Source organism: Patagioenas fasciata, chromosome 2 (genome assembly GCF_037038585.1).
Source record: "Patagioenas fasciata isolate bPatFas1 chromosome 2, bPatFas1.hap1, whole genome shotgun sequence".
NCBI lineage: Eukaryota > Metazoa > Chordata > Aves > Columbiformes > Columbidae > Patagioenas > Patagioenas fasciata.
Genome location: NC_092521.1, coordinates 93,581,085 through 93,605,997, shown reverse-complemented (window position 1 = coordinate 93,605,997; position 24,913 = coordinate 93,581,085). Strand labels below are relative to the sequence as shown.

At 49.2% G+C, this 24,913-nt stretch overlaps 1 protein-coding gene across 4 annotated transcripts; it reads left to right on the top strand.

Moving 5' to 3' along the window:
- Window positions 1–402: 402 nt before the first annotated feature.
- Window positions 403–21,005, top strand: TFAP2A (transcription factor AP-2 alpha). Of its 4 annotated transcripts, none has more exons than XM_065831556.2 (7): window positions 403–517; window positions 8,203–8,637; window positions 11,549–11,600; window positions 13,549–13,780; window positions 14,723–14,841; window positions 17,159–17,300; window positions 18,870–21,005. In XM_065831556.2, exons 1-7 carry the CDS (start codon window positions 485–487, stop codon window positions 19,156–19,158), a joined length of 1,302 nt encoding a protein of 433 aa, XP_065687628.1. In that variant the 5' UTR covers window positions 403–484; the 3' UTR covers window positions 19,159–21,005. The 4 variants fall into 4 exon arrangements, with proteins under 4 accessions (XP_065687628.1, XP_065687627.1, XP_071660664.1 ...); XM_065831555.2 differs by lacking the exon at window positions 403–517 and adding an exon at window positions 3,334–3,552; XM_071804563.1 differs by lacking the exon at window positions 403–517 and adding an exon at window positions 5,452–5,897.
- The last annotated feature ends 3,908 nt before the right edge of the window (window positions 21,006–24,913 follow it).

Sequence of the window (24,913 nt, the reverse complement as noted above, 5' to 3'; positions counted from 1 at the left end):
AGTATTATTACTACTACTACTATTACTATTATTACGAGCACGCATTCAGTGGCAGCTTGCTCCCGAGGAAACCTACCTGCCCCCTGGGGCAGGTGAGGATGGGGTCTCTCCCGTCCCCGCCCCGGCCACAGGTACCCGGACGGGTAGAGCTGTCCCACTAACTCGAGGTTAGGGAAGCAGCGATGAAGCGAAGTGAGTAGCTGCCCGGCGACTGCAGCACGCCCCGGGGCTGGCTGCGGCGGTACACCCCCGGGGGAACGCGGGGCCGGACCGGGCGCCGTGGGAGTGCGGTGGCGGGGGGTGGCGGGGGGCAGCGCGGAGGCAGCGCGCAGGCGCGGGCAGGGAGCACACAGCTCTTTATGGCCAGGTGAGAGAGTCCCAGCTCAGGTAAGGGGAGGATTTACCCACAGGCATCCCGAGCGGGTGGCTTATCCTCGCAGTCCATGACCAGCAGGGATTTGGGGATCCGGAGCCCGCAGCCAGGATGTCTATCCTTGCCAAAATGGGGGACTGGCAGGTAAGGCGACCCTCCTGCCGGGGGCGGGGGGGGTGTTTATTGTTATTTTAGGACCCGAGGCAGGGCAGGAACGGGAAAGGTGACGGGCCGACGGCCCGGGAGGCAGCACCACCAAACCTGGCACCGGGGTTGGTGATTTTGCGGCTCCCGGTACTGGAAGCTGCTCCCAGTCACCGGCGAGGCCCAGATGCAACAGGTAGAGAGCGGTGGTCCGGCGCCGGGAGGGGTGAGGGCTGCTCCGCCGCCGCCAGGGCTCTCCCGGCCCGGTGTTGTCCCGGCCCGGGGCGAGCAGCGACCGCGCGTCGGAAACGGGCCGCAGGGGCTGAAATGTCGCTGTGCGCTCCCACTCGAGTCCGTCCCGTGCTAAAATAACGCTCCCGAGCCCTACACGCCAGTAGACGCTCCCGGAGCGCCCGTGGAAGGTGCTCCCGCGGGGATGAGCTGAAGGGAAGGGCAGCGGCCAAACGGGGAAAACGCGGCCCGCCGGGGCCTCGCCTAGCCCCGCGGACTCGGGGGGACCCACCCGCACCACGGGCGAGCCGACACGTGTGGAATTACGGCGGCTCCCAAGCCGGGAGAAACTTGGAAACCCTACAGCACCCTGATGTACGTCCAGTTGGGCCGGGTCGCGGCTGTTTGCCGGCTGATAAAAGGGGAGACGAACCGTGCTGTTCAAACACTCGGGTTTTAATTATCAAACACTCCTTCCCGCTCCCCCCCGCTCCTCCTCGCCTCCCCCCAGGACAGTCCAGTTCAAGATGAGAGCCTAGATTCTTCTTCTGCTCCCAGCTTTTCAAATCTGTCGACTAAGTCCTTATCCGGACTGCTTTATTTATTTTTTTTTAGGATAGCAGTAAGTAGTCTGGGGAAAAAAAAAAAAGAGATGCAATAAACAAACATTTTAAATTATTTTTACATTTAGAACTGAAATACTTTCATCAGGTCGCTGCGGGAAAGCGATCAAAAGAGGATATAATTTTTTTTTTTTTCACTTAAGTCAACTCTTATGTAATCGCACTTACGGGCTATCTGCCTTGAAATCTATTCCCGACTCTTCCTTACACCCCAGCCCTCCTTGCTCCTGCTCCCCGGCGCTGTGAGCTCCCCCGCCGCCGTGCCTGGCCGAAGGGGCCGGGCCGGGCGGACCCGCCGCGGAGCGCACAGGAGCCGCCTCCCGTTGCTCCGTGCGGGTCTCTTAGGGAAAGCCGTCCTCTCCCCTCCTATCCCCGTACCCCAGTCGGCCCGGGGCTGGGGGAGGAGAGGGTCAAAAGCCTTTGGCCCACGGGAGTTCCGAGCGGCCGCGTGTGGGAAGCTGTCCCGTGTGGGAGGCTCTTCTGGCTGTCCCGGCTCCGCCAGCACGGCGCTAAGGGGCGATGGGCCCCTTCGTTACCCTCCTCCCTTCCTCTTTTTCTCATCGCACCCCCCCCCCCCGGGGGGACATTAACTAGGCTTAATCTGCCAGCTCTATTTGAACCTCAATAGGAGTAAAACCAACAATTTACTCTCCTGCCACTTACAGACAAAAGCACTGGTGAAAAAGAGCATCGGGGGGTGGAAGAAGGGGGAAGGGGAAAGAGAAAAAATCCATTTTGGAATGTAGATGTGCGTGTATGAAGGAGCAGGCCCGGGACCCTGAAGGCTTTGCCACCCTTCCTGGCGTGGGGACGCGTGTGCCGGGCCCCCCGAGGGCCCACTGCGGCTCCCCCGCGGAGTGGAGGGAGTTCTTTGCTCCTGGAGGCAGTAAATTTTCCCCCGGCGTCGAGGGGTGGCCCTGGGGGGGTCTCCTAGGCTGACACGGCAGGTTTTGCCGTTGGCAGTGAGAAGTTTCGGGGAGCGGCCGGGCACCCAGGTGCTCATCCCCCCCCACACGTGGGGATGCCCGGCTTGGGGGCCGCCCGGGCACCTGGCGGGCCTGAGGACCTGCGGCAGGCCGGACACGCAGGACTCACGGAGAGGAGGATGCTTCGCTGTTAGGAGCGGTGCGGAACAGCGGTAGAAAAACGAAGAAAATCGGGAAAACGGAGCCTTTCAGTGGATGGATCAAGGCTGGGAAATAAAAGAGAAGGTTGGAAAAGCAACCCCCGAGGAGGGCAGGCTGAGCACTCGTTTAGCGGCACATTGTTAAGCAAACGAAGCGCTCCACCTAAGAAAGTACCAAAGTTTTATTATGGTCATTGTTTTGTCCTTTGCTCAAGTACTTGCAAAAGACTTTTTGGCTCCTGCTGCATTTGCATTACCGCTCGCCCACTTCTATCTGGAAGGTTATGTTACGTTGAATTTGTACGGGTGTTTTTTTTATTATTATTTTTTGAAGAGCAATAGAATCGAGAGGAACAAAATAGTTCGCAGAAGAAGAAGCTTTTCAAATATCCACCAAAAAGATCAAGTCAAAACCAGAGGGCAACAGAAGCCTCCGCAGACAATAACCTTGTCAGAGCAAACTCCGAGTCTTGCTTTGGTTTCTTTAAACCTTGTTGGGGTAAAAAATTTAAAAAAAAAAAAAAAGGAGAGAGAGAGGAGGGGTGGCTTCATGGCTAGCCCCAAACGCCGCAGATGAAGGGACGATCGCCTTTTTGATTTCGCTGGCTAGTTTCCTCCCCACCGGCAGGCAGACAGGCAGGGCCTACTGTCCCCTGTCACCACCACCCCCCCTACCCCCAGCCCCCCGGGGCTCAGCGGGTTGGAAAAAGCACTTAAAAAATTATATATATATATAAATTTTGCTCGTGGGTCCTTTCTACCTGTGTCCAGCGCTGCAGGTTGTTGTGCTGGCGAGCAATTGGGCTGTTGTTGATATGCTAATGAGGCGATTAGGCTGTGGGTAAAGAGCTGGAAAAGCGAAAAGTTTCCACCATTAGAGGGAGATCTCCGAGCGCGGACGGGAGCGCTGCCGAGCCTCCGCCAGCCGCGCTCCCCACGCCGCCCCGGCACCGGCACCGTAGGGAAAGGCAGGGAGAACCAAATCCTCTCTCTCACGTCAATCCATGAAAATGCTTTGGAAACTGACGGATAATATCAAGTATGAGGAATGTGAGGTAAGCGCTTCCCCCTGCCGGGGCAAAGCCCCTGGCCTCGCAGCTGCGAGCAGGAGCCTGCAGCATCCCTCCGTCTCTCAGTTTCGCTTAGGAAAACTTCTGTTCCTTCGCCAGGCTTCCTTGCAGTCCTGCAGCTGGACAGGGGCTGGGGTCCTTTCCCCAAGAACTTCTGGGCTTGTGGAAACCCGGCTTTGTCGGAAGTGTGCGAGGAAAGGCAGTCAGGATCCAGCAGCAGCCTGGTCTATAGGTAGATCCTCCGTAGACCGTAGACAAGGCTCTGTAGGATGCTACACTCATCCATATGGGTGGATGGATAGATGGATGGATGGGTGAATGAATGGACGGATGAACGAATGAATGAAACGCAAAGAGACAAAGGGGAGAGAATTATTCTTACACGCCAGGTACCCGAGGCATTCCAATAAATTGGCTCAGGACCGACGACTTAATTCAGCCTTTTCGATGTGGCTGCGGGTTGAATATATGGAGCTGCGCAAATTTGCAGCGGTCAGCTACCGAACTGAAATCACGGGTCTGGGAGTGGCGTTCCCCCAGCTTTCTAATTTTCAGGGCCATACTCCCACGGCTTTGGGTAATTATATTTTAACGGCTTGAAAAAAATTAAGATCCCCCTAATTTGGCTTTGGAGCCGTTCAGCAAAGATTGTATGCACGCACCTCTAGGTGTCTGCGTGTGAATACATATTTTCAGAAACAGGCGAGTGTCTTTTATTCTGAAAAAAAAGGAGAAGAAGAGGAAAAAGAAGAGCGATGCCCAAGACTCTCGCCTAGTCTCAAACCAACGAATACTATTGTCACCCGTTTCGCAAAAGTTGCTTGTGCAGTGCCTTTAAACCGCGCAATAAAGGACTCCACTTCGCAAATGAACGCAGTTACTTGGTCGTGACCCACGCGGGAAGGTCTCCCCAGCCTCGGTGGAGCCTTACCGACATGCATGTCTGGGTCGAAGGGGAGACCACGCTCCCATCCGATCCTTACGCTGATTTGGGCGACGCCGTAGCTTAGGAAAGGGACAGAGGACTCGACAGATTCACCGACGACTAAATGATTTGGTGGTTTAGTCCCGGATCGAGGAGTTTGGATTAAAGCTGTCTCCCGGAGTGGGAGCTGATCTCTTAGATGCATTCGCTGGCGGATGCTTAATTTCTGGGAATGAGGTGTCAAGGATGTGTTTTTGTGATTTTTTTTTAACCGGAAAAAAGAAATTATATATTTTATATCGCTCAGCTGGATTTCGGGAGGAGAGCATGTCTCTCTCCCTCCATCCCCCCAGGATCGGTGTTCAACTGTGCACACGCGCGAGCATGCGGATTTCACCGCAAACGGCTTTTGTTGCCTTGTGTTAATGGGACTTTGCACCGAGGTGTTACTAAACACGGAGGGAGCAGCGGCTGCTGTCCCGGAGGCCCGCCGGCTTTTGTGCGTGCGTGTGCGGTTGTCTTTTCGCGATTTCCTCGGGTGAGGATGCGAGGTGACTTCTAGAGAGAATGGAAAAAGAGGGTGGCTTTACCCTGGCGGGGATTGGACCTGTCTTTAAAAGGAAGAAAAAAAAAAGAAAAGAAAGGCGGAATAAAAGCCCGGCAAGCCGTGCTCAGCGCCCGGGGGGCCGGGAGCAAGCGGGCGGAGCGCGGGGCCGGGCGCCGGCGGCGCGGAGGCTGCGGCGGGGCAGCGGCGGCGGCGAGTGGAGCGGTGCCTGTTTGAGGGAGTTGTTTGGGAGTTGCACAGCCAGTCCGACGGGTTGCGCCGGAGCCCCGGCTTGTCTGGGCCGGGAGAAGCGCTCGCCTTGCCTTTTTTCCCGTCTCCCTCTCCCCCCCGCCACGTCCCTCCCGCCCTCCTTCCCTCCCCGCCTCGCCGCCTCCTGCCTTTTCCCCCCGTCTTTTCACGGGTCCTGCGAAAGGGGGGCCGCGGGGAGCCCGGCGGATGCTCCTTGGGCTCCCCAGCCCCCCGGCCCCGGGCGCCCACCAGCCTCGGCGCTGGACTCGAACTGAAGGAGGAGGAGGAGGAGGAGGAGGGCTGGCACCCAGAAGGGGAGACACCCAAAAAAACTTTCCCAGCCGGTTTCCGGGACGCGGGGCACGGAGGCGAGCCGGCTCAGCGGCGCGGGACGGCCGCCGCGGGGGCAACGGCGCGGGGAGCCCCTCGGCGGGGCGCCGTCGAGGCATGGACGGGGCGGCAGCGGCGGGCGGCCCTGCGGAGCCCACCCCGCGCAAAGGCGGCGGCAGCAGCGGCGCGGCCGAGGGCGGAAAGAGCCAGGCGGGGACCCAGGAGCCGCTCTTCTCCATAGGCTTTGAGGCCGGCTACACGCAGCAGCAGCCGCAGCCCGAGGTGCGCCCGCGCCGGACCACGGAGCTGGGGGCAGAGGGAGGCGGCTGGAGGGGGGAAGGAAGGAGGGGAAGAGAAGAGGAGGAAGGGGGGATCCCGCGCCCCCCTCCCCTCTCTTCTGCCTGTCTCTTCCACCCACCGCCTCCCCCCCCCCCCCGCACCTCCCTCCTGGCTCCCACCCTCTCCTTCTCTCCGGATCTCTTTCTCTTTCACTTTTGCATGCCCTGCAACCTTTTAAAATGTTGCCCCTTTCCTGTGATTCGTCAGACGCAGCAGCATGTCCCCCCTCTCTCTCTCCCGCTCCCTCTCTCTCCCTTTTTGTCTCTCTCTCGCTCTCCCTCTCCCCCATCTCTGATTAGATACACTGATTCTTCATTCAATGGACGTCATTTAGAACTGGCTCTGCCTTGAGTTGCCTTCTCGCTTCACGCTCGATTTCCAGCCATTCTTCCCTTATTAAGTATTCGTGTAATATTAATAGTCATGAATATCTGCTATTAGGAGTCTCCAGGAAGGCAGCAGATCTGTTATTAGGAGCTCAAGTGAAGCAGCAGCTAAGTCAAAGGAGAAAAAGAAAGAGACAGAGGAAAAAAAAAAAGGATTAAGAAGCAAAACCACACACGCTAAAAACAAAGCAAAACAAAAAAAAAAAAAAAGGAAAAAAAAAAGGCGCAAAACAAAGCAAAAAAAAAAAAAGAAAGAAAAAGAAAAAAAAAAACCAACCAACTTTGCCTCCTCACACCACGCCAGGATAGAGAGCTCGCCTTGGCAACACCCGATGAAGGGCAGCAGAGATCGGTGCAAGTTCTGATGGATTATAGCGGCGCTCCCGTGGTGCAGGAGCAGCCCCGGCGCCCCGGTCCCGCCGCCCGCGCCTAGCGCCGGGAACCGGCCGCGCTCCCTCCGCGCCCGCGCCGCACCCGCGGGGCTCCGCCGGGGGCTGCGCGCTCCGCCGGTCCCTTTCCTCTGCCTTTTTTTTTTTCTACTTTGACTTGTAACCCCCGAATCTTCGCAGATGTTAGTACACAGTTTTTCGGCTATGGTGAGTTGCTTCACGTTTCTCTCGGAGGGGGTTTGGTGTGTGCTGGGTGTTGCTATTGTTGTCGGTGGTGGCGGTCGGGATTCGCACGCAGCTTTTCTGAGAGGGATTTTTTCCTTTCCTTCATTTTTATAAATTGAGTGGCTTCGTTTTTTCTTTCCCTTTTTCTTTTTTCATTTCCTTTTTAATTTTTTTTTTTTTTGGCTCCTTCAAGCGAACGGCAAAAGGCTTTGCTTGAACCCCAGCTCTTCGATTTCTTCACCTTGCCACCTGCAAGCGGGATATTTTCAGCTTTCTCGTTTTCCGTTTTCGGGGTCGTGGCTCTTCTCCTTGAATCATCCTTTTCCTCCGTAAACGCCACACCTTTTCTCACGGACGTACCCGGGATTTCGTCTTCCCGGCTGTGGGAGCCGGCAAAGCCGTGCCTAAACGCCCGGGCGCATTTCTGTGCCGCTCGCCCGTCGGGGCGCCGGGGCTCGGGGAGGCGCTCCCCGCGTCTGCCCGGCGCATTCCTCCGCTTCCCCGTCGCCCCGGCCGCCGCCACCGCCCCCTCCGCTCCGAAATCGCCCACTGGCGAGCTCGGCCGGGCACGGGGGCGGCTCTCCCCGTAGGTGGGAGGCCGTGGCAGTGCCTTCGCCTCGAAACATTTGTAAAACTCGCGGGTGGAACGACCGGTTTGTTCAGAGTCTATTTCGGCGTCTTCTGGTAACAATGGCAGTGGGCTTGGATTTTCCAGGGTTTTCTTGGGATGCGTTATCGGTAATCCCAACGACAGTATTTGTCTCGGTTCTGTCCGGGGTCAGCGGGAGGATTTCGGGTCGTGGTAGAATTTTTATTTTAATAATGACCGCTTATGAATTATTATTTTTATCTGAGGGAAATACCTGCTTCTGAAATGCTGGGGCGCGATCTGTTGGGAATCCACGCTGTATCGCCGCAATGTTTTATTAATTATTGCGAGCAGTCCTGTTATAATTATTACTATTATTGCCGTTATCATTATTCCCGTTATTATTTAAAAAGGAGAGACTGCTTCGTAATTGTGTGCGAAGGGAAATCAGAGCCAGAGAAATGCCCAGGTCTGCTCTTCTCCACCTCGGAGTGGACGAATTGCCCATCTTTGCTTGATAGGTGAAATTCGCAAGCAGGTTTTAAGGAGAAACAGTTTGATTTTATCTTTGTTTTTCTTTTCTCTCCCCCTCCTTTTCCCTCCTCCTCCTCCTCCCTCCCCCCCTCCCTCCCGCTGCCCCCCTCCCCCCCCCACTTTAGGAGCGCCACGACAGTACCAGCAACGGGACAGCCCGGCTACCCCAATTGGGGACCGTGGGTCAGTCTCCCTACACCAGCGCCCCGCCGCTCTCCCACACCCCCAACGCCGACTTCCAGCCCCCCTACTTCCCCCCACCTTACCAGCCCATCTACCCCCAGTCTCAGGACCCCTACTCCCACGTGAACGACCCCTACAGCCTCAACCCCCTCCACGCCCAGCCGCAGCCCCAGCATCCAGGATGGCCAGGACAGAGGCAGAGCCAGGAGACGGGGTTGCTCCACACGCATCGGGGTTTGCCCCACCAGCTTTCGGGGCTCGACCCACGCAGGGACTACCGGCGGCACGACGACCTGCTGCACGCCCCGCACGGGTTGAGCTCTGGACTGGCCGACCTGCCCCTCCACTCCATCCCCCACGCCATCGAGGACGTGCCGGTAAGAAAAACAGGCCGCCCCGGGGCCCGTTCGTCCCTCTACCCCATCCTCCTCCCCGCGGGAGATGAACTTTGGGAAGGGAGGCGGCCACCTCCAAAAGAAAGAGGGAGGGAAGAGGAGAACCCCCATCTAGGGGAAGGAGAAGCCCCCACCTAGAACAATAGGTTCTTGCAGCTCGCTCCTGCATGACACCTCCCTGCTAACGCGCCCGCTAAAATATAAATAAATCAAATTACTGTCATCGTTAACAGTATCTTTCCTTCTCAATGACAATAAGCTGTTACGATTGGAAGAATATATAATATCACCACAGGGCCGTGCATTTGGGGATTTCTCGCTGCCTTGGGAAAAACACGAGTCTGAAACGCAAGATCTCATTAGATGTCCTCCCAGGCAAATGTAATGGGGGGGAAAAACAAAAGTGGGTGAAAGTGGCCTAAGAAGGAAAAATCGGTTTCCCGTGATTGGAGAATTGGCATATGGGATAAAAACCCCCAAATTTGTAAGAAGATATGGGCAGATCCTCTTCTCTAAAGGAATTAATTGACAAATCAGGGAAGAGGTATATTAAAATGCTGCCTTATTCTTTTAACAGCGGTGCAAAGGGATGACCTCATAAATCATTAGCTATAGGTTATCAAATTCGAGCCAGACCTGCTACACCCTATATTAAATTAAATGCTGGAAGCCTATTGGAGGATGCATTATTTGGGGGACCTAATTCTGTTATCGATTAACACAGATTTTTTAAAAAATATTTCTAATTAAGCATGACATTAGCACACTGGCTATTTACAAAGCAAGCCATGGCTATTGTTTGGTTAGAAAGGTGGCATTATACAACGTGATAGCTCATGATAAAAGTTCATCTTCCTGGGTTTGTCCCTGAAAATGGAATTAGAACATGCCAATAAATTCATTAAACCCCACAGAGCTTGTGAAAAGGTACTGGAGCTGCTCGACTTGCAGGAGGAAAGAGAAGGGAACTGTGGTATCTGGATGTGATTTTTGCTCAAATGCCATCCCAAATTACAGGATCAAATATTACAACAAAATATTTGCTGACAGTTTAATGAGTACAGTTTCGTGTTGCAAGGATAATGCTCAGATGAACTTTCCTATTTTTGGGGGTCATTTTGAAATCTTTTGTAAATTATACTCGGGAAAAATAGTGAATTTATTACAGCCCTCATCTGGCTAAATTAGCCACAGAAAATTGCTGGTTATGTTTAGCAGTTCTGTAATAAATGCATACGTTTCCCAAAGTGGAGGATTTACTAAGCAATTTGGATCCGTTAAAAGCAGGTCGATTCTTTAAACTTGATATAAAATAACATGGAGGCAATAGTAAGAATAAACCAATTTGTTGACTGCAAGTCCCTGGCTGCTGTAGGAGGAACATGACCTAAAATGTTCTCTGGAAATCTCCCTCTCCTCAGTGGCTCTCAGTGGCAGTGAGCTGATTTGGGAAGCTTCCTCTGCAGATATTTTAAGTACAAATCTTTTCATTTGCCTTTCAAGGATCTATGAATTAATAGCATTGCTATAATTTGTGAAAACCATATGCCATCTGGTTTAAATCCTTAAACCAGCCCAGACATTTTTTCCTCTGTAAAACCGAATCAGCAGGCTACATGAAGAAAAGCATAAAAATAAGAGGATGTATCTTTTAAGAGTATTTTATCTAGTTGTTAAAAAAAATCCTTTACAGGAATCTGAATCAGGAAAGGTAGTTTTTGGATTTTTCTGTTGCTGCAACAGTTAACCTTTAATAAAAACAACCACTAAATATTTAAGAAAATAAAGTAGACGGTGAAAATTATTTAATCATAAATATCTCTGTGGGATTTTAAACTTAACAGTCCTCTCTGTATGGAATATGTGTAGAAATAACACAAATAAAAGTATTATGCCACACTACATTTACTTTATGGGTTTAGGGTGCATGCATAAAGGGATCATATTTCCCCATATAGTTAAAACGCAAGAACTGCAGCAGTAGTCATTTCTGAACATTTCTCAATTTAATTATACTTAAATCCAGAAGCACTTTAGGCAAGTTACAAATGAGAGCATTGAGTATAATAAAACCTGTAATAAAGCAACTTAGTACCATCCACCCGGAATCATTGAGATCAGGCACAATTAACAGGAGCATAAATCCAAGACAGAATGGAAAATGTTAGAATCAGTATTATTGTTGGACAAAGACTAGAGAAGGAAGTAATAGTTTTTTAAATGGTAATGCCTGGGTTTTGTAACGATTGCAAAATCTTCTATCTCAGCAGCACTGGTGTTAATTTGTAAACACAGCCAGACATTATATTGCCTGTCAGTTTTTGGAATTAGAAAACATGATTTGACTTTCTAATCACGTCGTGACTCCGCCGCGCGAAACCCAGCTGTAGCCGCGACCGCGGAACCTGCGAAGGGACAATAGTGGAGCAGCGCGGGGTGCGTGGGGCAGCCTGAGGCCGCCCGCCGGGACCCCCCGGCCTCGCACCGGTCCCCCCTCCTTTGTGCTTTCCCTCCGGCGGGCACGGGAGCGGCGGCACGGAAGGGCCGCGCCGGGCCGGGGCTGCTTCCCGGTGAGGAGGGAAGGGAACGGTGAAGGGAGCCCGCAGAGGCAGGAGGCCACGCGGGTGTTTGGCTCGGCCGGGCAAGCCCCGGGGCTCTGGGGATGATTTTTTTTTTAATTTATTGTGGAACGAGGGATGAGTGGGGAGGGATGCAGGATTCCTCCCGATAAAGGAAACCCTCCCCAAATCCCGTCTCCCCGCCCCACAATATCTGTTGTTTCCCTCCCCACACCGTGCCCGGGGAGGGGGACACAACTTCTCCCGCACCCCAGCCCTCCCCACCTTCTGTTGTGGTTGTACATTTACATCCCTGCCTGTTCCTTTTGTTGCAGCACGTAGAAGACCCCGGTATTAACATCCCAGATCAAACTGTAATTAAGAAAGGTAAGCCGTTTCCTTGTGCATACCAAACATGTCGTTACAGGCTAGGGACTACTCGCAGGGAGGACTTACTCGGCCTCCCCCGCCCGCGCCGGCCCTGGGCTCCTTCCTCTGGCACGTACTGTTGGCCGAAAGGTTGGAGACAGAGAAAGAAAACGGGCAATGTGGGTTTAACCCACTTCTTAAATAGGCGCGTTATGCCGGGTACTTTAATTATTGTTGTCGTTAAAGAGGAAAAATGTTAGCAGACAATCTAGAAAATCTAAGCCAATATTTTAGTGCATTAGCAAACAATTCGGTTTCATGGTTTGCCCCATGCATCTGGCTGAGCAGCGGGGTTTAATCGTTGTTGGTAAACTGGGCTGTGAAAGAGAAAACGTTGTTCCAGCCTTCTTCGGGTTTTCTTATTTAAATCACGGCGGTGATGAGGTGGGCTGTTGGTGAACAAGGGGCGAGTTTCTGGAAACTGATGTCTGTTAGTCAGGGCTGTTTGTTTTTCGTTGGCTTTGTGAGCTTGCTTTGCTTGGTATCGATTGAATTGCTTGAAAGCTGGACCCCAAATCGTGCGAAATATTTTTGGCGTGTTTTCACTCAGCCCTCTTTTCCTTTTTTTTTTTTTTTTTTTTTTTTGGACGACCGAACGATAGGGAAAGGTGGCACAGGGCAGTTTACAAATGAGGCTCTCGGTGGAAAGGGATTGGTTAGTGTTTGGATACTGTGTTAGGAGCTGCTGTTTGAGTAAAACTGGTGGGGCAGAAGCCATAGCTACCTCCTGCCTGCTCTGAGAGGTGCCGTGCCTGTGCAGCCGCCTGCAATTTGGGTACTCCAGCCCCCAGCAGAGCAAGGTGGTGCTGTAAGGAGCCTCTTTCCTCTCTAACCCTAATCGCTGTACAGCCAGTGAGCTCAAAGTTTCATTTTTCCTCTCCTGTCTGTGAAGCCTTTGTCACGTCAAATTAGATGTGCAAGGGATAAATCTTAAGAGATGCTCTTTCCAAGTCGACATGATAATTGGCTCTTTTATTAGTAATCTCAAGAGTTCGTTTAACTCCTGTTGTATCTATTAGCCTTCCCAGAGCTATTAATGTCACAAGTGATCTATCCAAAACGGAGGGAGCCCCCCGCTTGGTTGGGCTGTGCCCGCGAAGGGTAGCGGGGTAGGACAGAGGAAGGGAAGGCGACCGCACGCCCGCGGCCGGGACCCGAACCCGGCGGGCACCTCACGCCGAACCGGCGCCTCCCCGCCAGCCGCCGTTGGGCAGGGGCGGCCCGCCCGGGGAGGGACCAGGCTTTATTTTGGGCAGCGACCGCCGGTGGCGGCCGGGTGCTGGTGGGGCGCGCTCCGCCGCCGGGGCACATGCGTTCCGGCACCTCGCTGCGTGTTGGTTTTTTTCACGTCGAAAGGTTTACGCCGAAGAGGCAGCGGGGCTGGCTGACCGGCGCCGTCCCCGGGGGGGGACCCTTCCGGTACTCCAGAGCTTATCGCTGTCGTGTACGGGCGCCAGGCCGGCCGGTTGTGTCCCTCCCCAGGTTACTCTCTGCCCTTCGCGGGCACGGCAGCCGGCGGCACCGGTTGCGGGCCGGTCGTGCTCGTGACGTCCAACACGGCCGGTACTGACGTGCTTTAACAAACAGCCATTAGCCCTCCGACGGCGCTCCGCGCTGGGGTGTGGGAGAGGACAGCGCGGGGGGCCGCCGGGTTATTTTTAAGTTTCTTTGCTGCGGGTCGAGGATTGCCCCGCTCTCCCCCTGCTCCTCCCGGCGAACGGAGCGGTGCCCCCGTCGGCCACCCTGCCCTCACCTGCCTCCGCTCTCCCCCTGCCCCGCAGGTGGTGCGGGGCCGGGGCTGGCCGCGGCCAGCGGCTCGGGTGCCGCCAGTGGCGGCGGCGGCTTCCCCATCCCCGGCTCCCCGCCCGCTCCTCACCCTCACCTCCCTGCTCCTCCCTCCCTGCAGGCCCCGTGTCCCTCTCCAAGTCTAACAACAACGCCGTCTCCTCCATCCCCATCAACAAGGACACGCTCTTCGGCGGGGTGGTGAACCCCAACGAGGTCTTCTGCTCGGTGCCGGGCCGCCTCTCGCTGCTCAGCTCCACCTCCAAGTACAAGGTCACGGTGGCGGAAGTGCAGAGACGCCTCTCGCCGCCCGAGTGCCTCAACGCCTCCCTGCTGGGCGGAGTGCTCCGGAGGTGAGGGGCGGGGGAACGCGAGGAGGCGGGGTGGCGGCGGCGGCGGCGGCGGATAAGGCCCGCTGCCGGGCCGGGCTGTGCCGTGCGGGAGAGAGGGGGGGAGGACGACGGATGGTGGATTGGGTGGGGGCGGGCACTTGCCGCTAGGGGTCGGGGTGTGCGCGGCCGCCGGGGCAGCGCGGCGGGGGGCGCTGTAGCCATGGCAACGCACAGCCTTGTGTGGCCCCCGTGCCTTGCTCGGGGGGCCTGAGCCCGGTGCCCAGCATGCCGTGTGTGTGTCCCCTCAAACCACAGTGATGAACCCCCTCCCCACCTCAAACACAGACCTCCCCCGGGAGCGGGAAGGTTACCAGCAGGTGCCTTGCTGCAGGTACCCACCCTGCTGCCCGCTGCCCTGGGCCTGCAACCTCACCCAGGCAATTACGCAGCGCCCGGTCAGGGAATAACATCCACGATTAATTAAACCAGCTCCCACCTCCACAGCCTGGCTTGGCCAAGCTATGCCAAAAAGCTGCAGATGGGCCACATAGGGACTAGTGTGAAGGCAGTGATGCTCTGTGGCGGTAATGGGGCACCCAGGCCGGTACCTGGGGGCACAGGGAGTTGCTCCTCCTGGGTCCATGGCACCTTGGAGGCTCAGATGGCTGCCTCAGGGGTCCAGCTCAGGCCATGACATGCCCTGAGTTTCCTGCCAGCCTGGGGGCTGATTCAATCCTTAGTGAGGACCCTCATTCTTTAGACGTGGAGCCATCCAAAGCCTCATCCCTATGTCTGACACTCAGCAACACCCGCTTTTCAGCCCCCACAACCATGTCCCCCCCCATCTCCTTTATACCCCTCTACGGGAAGGCAATACATCTGGGGGATCCATGGGCTGGAGCTGAAGTGAGAGCAGGTGCCCATCGCTGGCCCCATGTCTTAGTGCTTTTTTGTGTGGAGCAGGGCGAAGTCTAAAAACGGAGGGAGATCTCTGAGAGAGAAACTGGACAAAATAGGATTAAACCTGCCAGCTGGGAGGCGTAAAGCTGCTAACGTTACCTTGCTCACGTCGCTAGTGGAGGGTAAGTGACTCAAAGAGCCAGGAGGGCTCATTTGGAAAATGTGCCTATTGCATTTACCTAATGGGAGAAGACTTGGTGTTGGGCTGTTTTTATTTTTTTCTTTCCCTTGAGTCAGTGCTGCTTGTTGGAAATTGGAAGTGTGTTATTTTCTATGCCTTGGAAAAAAAATGTTAATTGTCTGCCTTTGGCTTTTGTTTTAACCTGGAACGGGCTTGGTGAGTCCTGCAGACTCAGCATTGCATTCCACCATTTACTGACTTGGAAATCTCTGAACTAAATGTTTTCTGGGCCCCATCTTGCTCCCTCATTCAAGTGAGTAATCCCCCCTCCAGAGTAAGTGGATCTCACTGGGAGCACATGGGGAGGATCCCTGTGAGCAGGGGCTGTGGGTTCAGACCCCTAAGAGACCCTTGATTGTCAAGTTGGAAGTTACAGGGAGCAGAGCCTCTAATGCTTCATTGCTGTCCTTCTGCCACAGGTGGACAACCAAGCAATTTTAAATGTCAAAAACTGCAGCTACTTTAAGTTTGTTCTCCCTCCCAGCCTGCAGCCACATAACAGTAAATCATTTAAGTTTTCTGACATCTGCATTTGAGAAATGCGTGACCATTACTTCCTGAATTAATTTGGGAATCCTTGACCTCAGCCATGAATTAATGGTGTCCTGAAAGCCTCAAAGTTGCACCACCACCACCCCCCACTCCCTTTTGGTTCTCATTTTCAGAACACATGTTCCCTTGGCTAAATCATTCTCTACTTTGCTCTGGCCAGAAAAGGTGCAACTTAACTTTTAAGGCCTTGGGATGTCCTATGCTGTCAGAATTGGGAGGCGGGAAGCTCAAGAGTTTGCAGTCATTTACTTTCGAAGCAGTTGCTGTGTCAGACCACCTGGCACAAAGCAAGCCCAGGGCCTGCAAACAGATCCTCCTCCTTTCCCCTCGCTTATGGGTTCAAAAACATTTTAGACCTATTCAGTCTGCGAAGCGCTTTTAAGCTGAGCTCAAGCTGCGCAGGTTTACCTTAAGTTTGGTTGTGTAGGAGGGGATTTGTTGCTTTGTTTTGTTGTCACTTTGCATTCTTTGAGAAATGTTTCATGTTCAAAGGGATGGGGAAAGAAGTGCTGTGCAATGCCAGACTTTTTTTTTTTTTGAACGCCGGGATTAGCGGCTGCACTATATTTACATGGCGTGAAAATTACTGTGTCTCCGTGTTCTTGAAAAGGCTTTGCAATCGCATCCGCGGGCTGTAGTAAAAAATCACAAGGGGAAAACTTGTAAAAAAGTCTAGATTTGGTAGATGCTTAACATTATTTGTGATCTTAATGAATATGGAGAAGGTTTTATGGTAATCTATTGTTCTGTTTGGCTTTCACATACAAAGGCTTTAAAAAAATGATTTAAAAAAAAAAAAAAAAAAACAAAAAACAAAACCAGAGGCCTGATCTCCACATAGCTTGGTGATGGTGGCTAATTTTGGGGAGGATGACAGTATAAACAGGGCTGGGTTTTGAGTCTTGTAGCGATGAGGCAGTTTCTAGAGTACTGTTATTGTTTATGATCCGCTCCATTTTATGGAAACAAGCTCACTGGACTGAGGCTTTGAAGCTCTAATTGGCGCATGCGTTCTTCCGGAGCTGGAGCTAATGGCAGGAAGCCCTGCAGTAAAAACCAACTGGTTCAGGAAATTAAAACCAAAGATTTGAAAATCAACAAAACAGACAGACTCGGTGGAATGACCCTAAAATTCTCATGGTTAATCGTTTGGGGTGAACATATAATTATATGCGATCAAGTTAAATTTTAAACACTTAGCTGTTTAATGCATTTTATTTAGAAGAGCTCTAGGAGTAATTATGATCAATATTAATCACTGATGCATTACAAAAGAATACAGAGAGGTGGCTGAGGCAAACAAACATTTCCAGAGGAAATACCTGTGAATAAAATGTATGTAAATGGCTGTATATAGGTATGGATATGTAAATGTAAGCACACATTCTAGGTGGAATGGAGCCTGCCTGTCTAAAAGTATCTGATAGTCAATGTAAACTTTAAAAAATTCTTTTGCGAGATTGTCATGAAAATACACATTTGCATTGCCCTGCATTGACTATGGCAAAGAAAACTCCTGCAAGATAAGATGCGATTAGCATTTCTTACCCTACCTTCTTCAAAGAAAATAAGTCTGATTCTTTTAGCAGAAAAAAGCCGGGGTAGAATGTACTGCTTTTTTTTCCTAATGGATTTTTGCCTCTGTGCAATGTGTACTGATGAGCTGTGTGTTTCCTTCCCATCCCCACCCGTGCCTCCCTTTTCAGGAGAAGCAGTACATCTAGCTAGAGATTTTGGGTATGTTTGTGAGACAGAATTTCCTGCCAAAGCAGTAGCTGAATTTCTCAACCGACAACATTCCGATCCAAACGAGCAAGTCACAAGAAAAAACATGCTTCTAGCTACAAAGTAAGACATTTACCTTTCTGGCACATTGTTCAGAAGTGAGGGGAGGGCGACAAACTCGGGTTTGGGGCTTTTATTTGTGTTTGTCACATAGCCACTGGCTGATGGTTTTGCAAATGGTAAAGGGGGTATATTTGCCCTCCTACTATAGGAGAGCTCTATAACTCACTTAGGTTTCCATCAAGTCAGTTTGTGATGATTACCTTGAAAGTGAGCCGTGAAAAATGCAGGTGGATGTTTAGTTAAAGAAAAAGCCATAATTCTTCAGAGCAGAACATTTCCCAGGTCTTTTCACTTCGCTTATCAATTTAGGTAGAAGGTGAAGGCTTCCCTTTGACAATAAAATAAAACTGGCACATTAAACTGATTTCAGTTCATTAAAATTGGCAATGGTGCTTTCTGCCTAAGCAGCTCAGTTACTTAGTGAATATAGGGATATTAAAAATATATTTTAAATGACAATCTGTACGCAGTTAAAATGCTAGTGGAGTTGATCATTGGCGGGGCTTCCTAGACTTCCAGGTGGTGTGTGAAAAGAAAATGATCGTTTTGATATGTTTGCTGGAAATTAAAAGGGTTGTTTAGTAGCCCTTAATTACCAATGGAGGTGTCACCAAAGGGCACAGTGCCAGAGGGCGCATGCAGAAGATAGGAGCTGCTTTATGGCTGGAAGACATTAATGCGGGTTTTAGAATACAAACTGTTTAAAGGTGCCTCTCAGCTCTCTTGCTATAAGGTGTGTTATTTCCCCGACCATTTGTGCAGCGAGTGGATGATATAACCTAACTTATGCTCCCTGCCCTCATGTCCTCTCTTCCCACCTCCCTGGAAGGAAATTTCCAGACCCCAGTTAGCATCGGCTTTCCCCTCTGTGGCAAGGTCCCTTTGGATTTGGAGGTGGAGATGCACATATATAAATGTTTCAGAATACCCTAATTTAAAGCCTCGATTCCCCTCTCTGCCCTCGCTCTTTCTTCCTGACACACAGGCATGGTTTTGCCTTGTGAAGGAAGAGACCCATGCCTCTCCTCCAGTTCCAAAGGAAAAAAAGATCTTCCAAAATGTAGATAAATCCCTAAACCTTCCTTTGGGTATTGCACGCCATCTATTCCCCCCTGCCTGGCTGGGTAACTTTAAATCGCTTTTCTGTGATACCTAAAATATTTTACAGTATCATCTGCTCCACAAGACGCTGCTGAGCAGGGACATGTGTTTGTGGGGTCCTGCACTCTAAGGGTCGGTGGGGATAGGTGGGAGGTGTGTGCATCTGCCTGCCTGCTATTTTTTCAGTGTGTTGTCTTGGGCCAGGGTATGATGTGCGTACAAGGTGAAGCGAAGAGGTTTGTGCATGCCAGGGAAGCATGAGAATTAGGGGGAAGGATGTGTAGAGGAGAGGGAGAGGCGAGAGAGAGCGCGTCTACTCTCGGGGGCAGCAGCCCCCTTGATCCAGGGGCTTTTGTAACCTGGCAGGGAGCATGCACAGACTTTGCTGCCGCCAGTGATGGTTCATTTCTCTCCCTCTCTCTTCCACTCCCTCTCTCCCTCTGTCTCTCTGCTCCATTTGTGCTACAGACAGATCTGTAAAGAGTTCACCGACCTGCTGGCTCAGGACCGATCTCCCCTGGGGAACTCGCGGCCCAACCCCATTTTGGAGCCAGGCATCCAGAGCTGCCTGACCCACTTCAACCTCATCTCACACGGCTTCGGGAGCCCAGCGGTGTGCGCGGCCGTCACCGCCCTGCAGAACTATCTCACCGAGGCGCTCAAGGCCATGGACAAAATGTACCTCAGCAACAATCCCAACAGCCACACAGACAACAGCACCAAAAGCGGCGACAAAGAGGAGAAGCACCGAAAGTGAGGATCCCCCCAACATGCTCCTCTCCCTTCCCCCTCATAGCCCATCGATCCATTCATCTCCCTCCTCCCTCTTCTCTGCACCCAGCACCCCAGGCTACAGCAACAGAATGAGCGTCCTTCTGCCAATCCTGTTCTCTTGATTCTGCAGGACTGCTGTGCCCTCTCCCCACACCCCTTCCCAGCATCCACGGTTCCATTTGTTCCCTCTTAACTTCCTCCCCCTTCTCCCCACTGCCACCATCGTTTTACCCCAGTTTGGAGCCTAAGAGAACAGAACAGGGGGACGGAGCCAGCAAAGAAAAAAAAGTTCTGTCTTGAGTTTGTGAACTTTTTTTTTTTAAATAAAACAAAAGGAGGGAAAAAACCCACAAAAAACCACAAAACAAAAAAAGGACTTTTTTTCTAAAAAAATATATATAAAAAATAAACAAAAAGAAATAAATACTACTTAAAAAAATTCTATGAGCTTCACCGGACTGAATCACCACCTTCCCTTACATAAACGTCAGTTAAGATTGTAGCCATATTAAAAATGAAAAAAAAAAAAGGCGAAAAAAGTGCAACAGCAAACAAACAAAAGGCAAAAAGGACTGATGACATTTTATCAGTATTGTGAATAAACTTGAACACAAAACACAAGCAGTTCCATGTCATATCTTCAGTTGTAGAACTTTTTCCTGTCCAAGGTAAAGCGACCAACTTGAACTTCCTATTGCAACACGATTCACGGTTATTATATAAGGGAATCAGTGTTCATGTATGTATATATTTATTTATGTGTAATTTAATGGGAATTGTAAATATGGTGAGTCTGTTTTAAGCCTTTTTTTATTTATCTGGTGATCTCGTTTACCTCTTGTTTAGTGGGTTTTAAATCTTCCCCTCTTAGTTCATCATGTGGTTCATGGTACTTATTTAGATATTGGAGGTTTTTGGGGGGTTTTTCTCTGGGATTCATCATTTTTAGCCCTGTTGTAGCATGTTAAAGGCGACAATGAAGCAGCTGAACAAATAAAGAACCATGAATTTTTATATATAATTAGTATGACATTTAGTTTCTCATTGAAGATAAAATAAAGTGATGTTGGACCCTGGCAAGGTTTTTAAACATGTTAGTGGTTTTACAACCCTTATGTGTTGTGGAAAATGAAAGAAGTTATTTTCATCCACTGTCCTCCTAAAAGCACCATCAGAGCAATAAATTAATATTGTCTTTTAAAACAAGATTTAGCTTTTCTTTCTTCCCCCCCCTTGTTTTTAATTTCTCCCTTCTTTTTTTTTTTTTTTTTTTATTTTTCATCTTTTTTCTTTTTCTTTTTTTTCCAAAGAACTTAAAACATTCGGGACCACCTGGTATCCTGTATTTCCACTGGCCATATTGGAAGCAGTTATAGTTGTATTGTATTGAGTTGTGCCGGCAGTAGTTTCCATGCCTGTCAATGTATCATAGTCCTTTGTTGCCCAGATAAATAAATATTTGATACGCTTTATGTCGATTTTTTTATTCAGTGGCTGTCTTTACCCAGGCGTATTTTTGTTCTTGGCAGTATTTTTTATTCAGTATGGTTACAGTAATTGAGTTTAACTCTCCCTTGACAATTGCTCCTTGCAATAAGCAGCTGAACCCATTGTTTCCCTCAAGTATAATAAAAACTTACTTTCAACTTGGAGTTCAGAGCAGGGTATCATTTAGATATTCCACTGAGTCTGTATTCAGACAAATGACACAATAAAGCACAATGTATTCTTTTGGATAAAAAATTGTCTGTACTACTAACAAAATGACACACTATCTTTTCTTTAACTAAAACATAATTTTATTTAAAAAATAAAGTTTTATTTTATTTATGTTGACCTCTAGGTTTTTATTTATGTGTATATGTAGCGTGCAGAATTATAAACCTATAAAATTTTGTACGTGTAGTTGTCCTAAAGGAGAGCAGAGATTAAAAAAATAAAAAACCGAAAACGAAACAAAACCAACAAAGCCCCATATTATCTTGAGAAGAACATTTAAAAAAAATAATTACCAAGCAAATACTCAAAATTAGGGGCTATGAAAAAAACATTATATACTGGTGAATCAGAGCCGGGTGCTCCCTCCCCCTCATGAAAAAATAAAAGCTCCGTGGTTGATGCCAACAAAATCATCTCACGGTTATGAACTTTAGTGAAATCTTGCAGGAGACAGATTATTTCTGATTGATGGCTCGTGTTTTAGTGGAATGCACAGACTGACATTTTGAGATGGTTGTGTCAGTTTATAAGGGACTGAAATTTTTATCTTGAGTTTCTTCTTGTGGAAACCAGTTGTAAAATAGGGAAGTTTGCTTTTTTAAAAATGGAGTGTACATCTTGAAGATGGGCTGTACAAACATGTGAGAATTTAGACTTTGAATCTGTTTTCTTTGGCCCGGGGGGTAGGTAAGTCAGGATCAGGCTGGATTATATTATATCATAGGAAGGGAGGCTAATGCAGTTTAGAATGTAAAGGCATTTTAAAGAGATGGTCTCCTATAAGTGCTGATATTTTGGTGGTGATGGCTGATTTTTCACTTCCCTCCGTGACTCTCTCTCTCTGTCTCTCTTTATTTTTTTTCTTTTCTCCTTTTTGCTCAGGGAGAAATTGAGGAGGTTAAGAGGGAGGTGTTTACAATAAAGCTGCAAAGAGAATTAACATTTGCTCATATATTTTGATGTTTGGTAGGGCTGGTGAAGCAAAGCATTAGATAAAGCCCAAGATGTTTCATTTTGCTTTGGTAATCTACTTATGGAAGGCAGTGTAAAATCAATCTTGCCAAGCAGAAAGAGAGTTGGTGGAGTCTAAATTCTATTTTCAAGAGCCAGCCAGTTTATAAAATGGTGAATATTTTTATCCTATAAATTGAAAGTGGATCTTTTGAATGCAAAGCTGCAATTGTTTTAAAAACAGTTATTCATTATTTCCAAGAGAGACTGGTTAACTGTAAAGTAGATGTAACAAAATAATGAGGTGAATGAACCCTAACTGTACATATTCTTGACATAAATGAAATGCACAGTATTGTAGCAGGTGAAGTGAAGCATTGTCTATCAGGGCTGTTTTTCTTGGCTGCATCTCAGATTGTGTGTGGGATCCTAACCTCAGGCACAATAGCATTCATAAACAGCAATACATTGCTGCTCTTTCTGCAGCAACACATAAATACTCATTTTTAAACGAAAACAATCTTATTAAATACCATTCATTCATATCTGGATTTACAGATGCTTGTTACTTTTTGAAACCTGTACCCAATATAATCGTTTTATACTGGGCAATGTATAAAGCAGTCTTATGCTAGAACATTATAAGGTCATAATAAATAATGTTTTAAAGATATAATTAGCTACTTTATGCTAGGAGAGCGCATTTTAAGTATCCTGCTGCTGCAGTAGCAAGCCACCAGAAGAGAGAAATGAAATGACCTTGCATAGATTTCTTTATTGCTATTATTTCTAAGGAAGAATTTTACAGGCGATAATGGAAATCAGACTAGCTTCAGTTCAGCCTTTTCTGCTGTGACCAATATGCAGTTACTAAGACGTGCTAATTACTTTAGCATTCTTTGGATGCGTTTTTAACGTTGTGATCAATGTGCAGCACTGAAATTCTAGGTCATGCTTTATAAACTAAACAAAAATCTGCTGTTATTTCCCCCCCCCGCCCAGATTGGCTGAGATGAGGGTGAGTGGTGACTGAACATTAGACCGTTGCTGCCATGCTAAGCTAATTTCTACATGTGAACCAAAATGCAGCTCGGTGCTCTTTCACCATGAACAAGGACAGCCCTCCTCTTTGTACCATAATTTACCCCACCCTCCAAAAATCGAATATTAATATAATTTGAGATTTAACTGGTGGAACAGCCATCAGGACAGCAATGCCCCGCAGCTGAAATAATATTTAAAATAGAAGGGATTTGACATTTGAGAAGTCAGTGGCTTGAAATACCCAGTTGTACTTAGCTAATTCAGTCCTTAACCTCTGGTTTCAAATAAATCAATTACAGTCGATTCCACTTCAGTTCAGAAGTGCACAAGGTTTTTAGTTAATTGAGTACATTTTATTCACTTGCTAGGAGTATTCATTTATCCAAACCCTTACATATAGAGGCGATTTCTTTATTGTCCATGATCAATTTCACTGTGTAATCAGATCAGCTCCTTGTTTGTTTACTTGTCTTCTGCCTCACATTTAAATTCCAGAATGTGTACTTCCCTTTGCCTCCTCAATACATGACTGTCTCAGCCCAGACCAGATTCCTCCCTCGCGTTTGCAAAGAACAGCTAAAATAACGACAGGGAGCAACGTGAAACCTGTCCCAGCTAGTGAGGGCAGAGTGATTTAGACCGTCTCGATCATCAAACGCGAAAGGTCGGGAGTGTAAAAAAATAAATGGTGCCTCTGGCTTTGTCCCACGCACCTTTTCTGAACTGAAGGGCTGTTTCTCTGCTCCCTACCCTGCAAGTGGTGGGTGCTCTTAACTATTAGAGCAGATTTGGAGCCAGCTCAGTGTCGGCAGGAGATTTTTGTCAAGCACTGAGCAATGAAGTTGTGTCACTGATCCACTTTGAACAGGTATTGATATACGCTGTACTTTGTGTGTGTTCTTTGTGGAATCCTGCTGGTGTTGGTTTGCTGTTTCGGAAAGGAAAGGGGTTAATTAGCGTCATTATCAATCACTAATGCTTGTCTAATGTGTCCAAAGAATAATCAAGTTAGGGGACTGCATGAAGCTAACATCTGCTTCATTCCAGCTAAAGATTTTTCCCTATATCGTTCAATTATTGGAAGTCCACGCTGGTTTCAGGCTTTGTCAGGGCCATAAAACAGGGTCAGATCATTAGAAATCTGAAATGGGGGGAAAGTGCAATATAAATAACAAATGGCTTCAGCATTTGAGTTACAGGTGCAAGAATGGCCGTGAAAAGGAGCAGGGATTACTAGAATGTGTTCCTTCTTTTTATCTCTAATATAGAGGAAAAAAGAAATCAGCCAAGCCCAGTTCTTAGGTAATTTATTCTGCATAGGCTGCAGCCTCTCTATTTGCAAAATGTGGTTTGGTAACCCTGAAATCCCTCTCTCTCTCAAAAAAAGTAGTTTAAAGCAAGTGACTGGAAACAGAGGAAAAGCGTCTTGCGTGTTTCTTTACTAGCAGAGACTTACCAGCTTCAGAATACCAAAACAGCCTTTTCTCTCTTCTTCTAGTTGAAGTTCCTAGGCTTACTTGGGTGGCTGAAACAGCTGGTATTTTGGGCAAGGTAAATAGAAATATAGCTTATGATGGCAACATAGATTTTTGTCCTTGAACTGTTACTTCTTCGTTCTTGTGCCTGGTGCTGTAGATATGAAAATGACACATCTGTGGTCTTTTATTCCCTCTTACAGCCCTGTAGTAATGTCTCTCTGATGCTGAGTTCAACTTTGGTAGCCCAAAGGGCCAAAATTTCTTACCTAACCAATGGAGCGGTTAGAGCACCTTCACTGAGCAACCGCAGCATGGAAATCAGATTAAGACTAATGAGAGCTTTCTGGTAGGGTAAGAACGACCCGTTGGTTACCGGTGGCACATTTCTTTTAGGCCATGATTTTGCAAGGCGGGTGCTGGCAGCCAGAGCCTGTCCTTGAGAGCCTATGTCAGTCCCTGCCTCTTGAAATCAGAGTCGTGGGGTTATTCCAAGCTCCATTATTATTGTCCTGTTCATAGGCATAGGGCTCATTTGCACAGACACCT

Coding starts and splice junctions, on each gene's coding strand:
- TFAP2A (XM_071804563.1), top strand. CDS start 5,493: ATGCTCCTTGGGCTCCCCAGCCCCCCGGCCCCGGGCGCCCACCAGCCT. Junction 8,638..11,548: donor ACGCCATCGAGGACGTGCCG/GTAAGAAAAACA, acceptor CTTTTGTTGCAG/CACGTAGAAGACCCCGGTAT. Junction 11,601..13,548: donor TCAAACTGTAATTAAGAAAG/GTAAGCCGTTTC, acceptor CCCTCCCTGCAG/GCCCCGTGTCCCTCTCCAAG.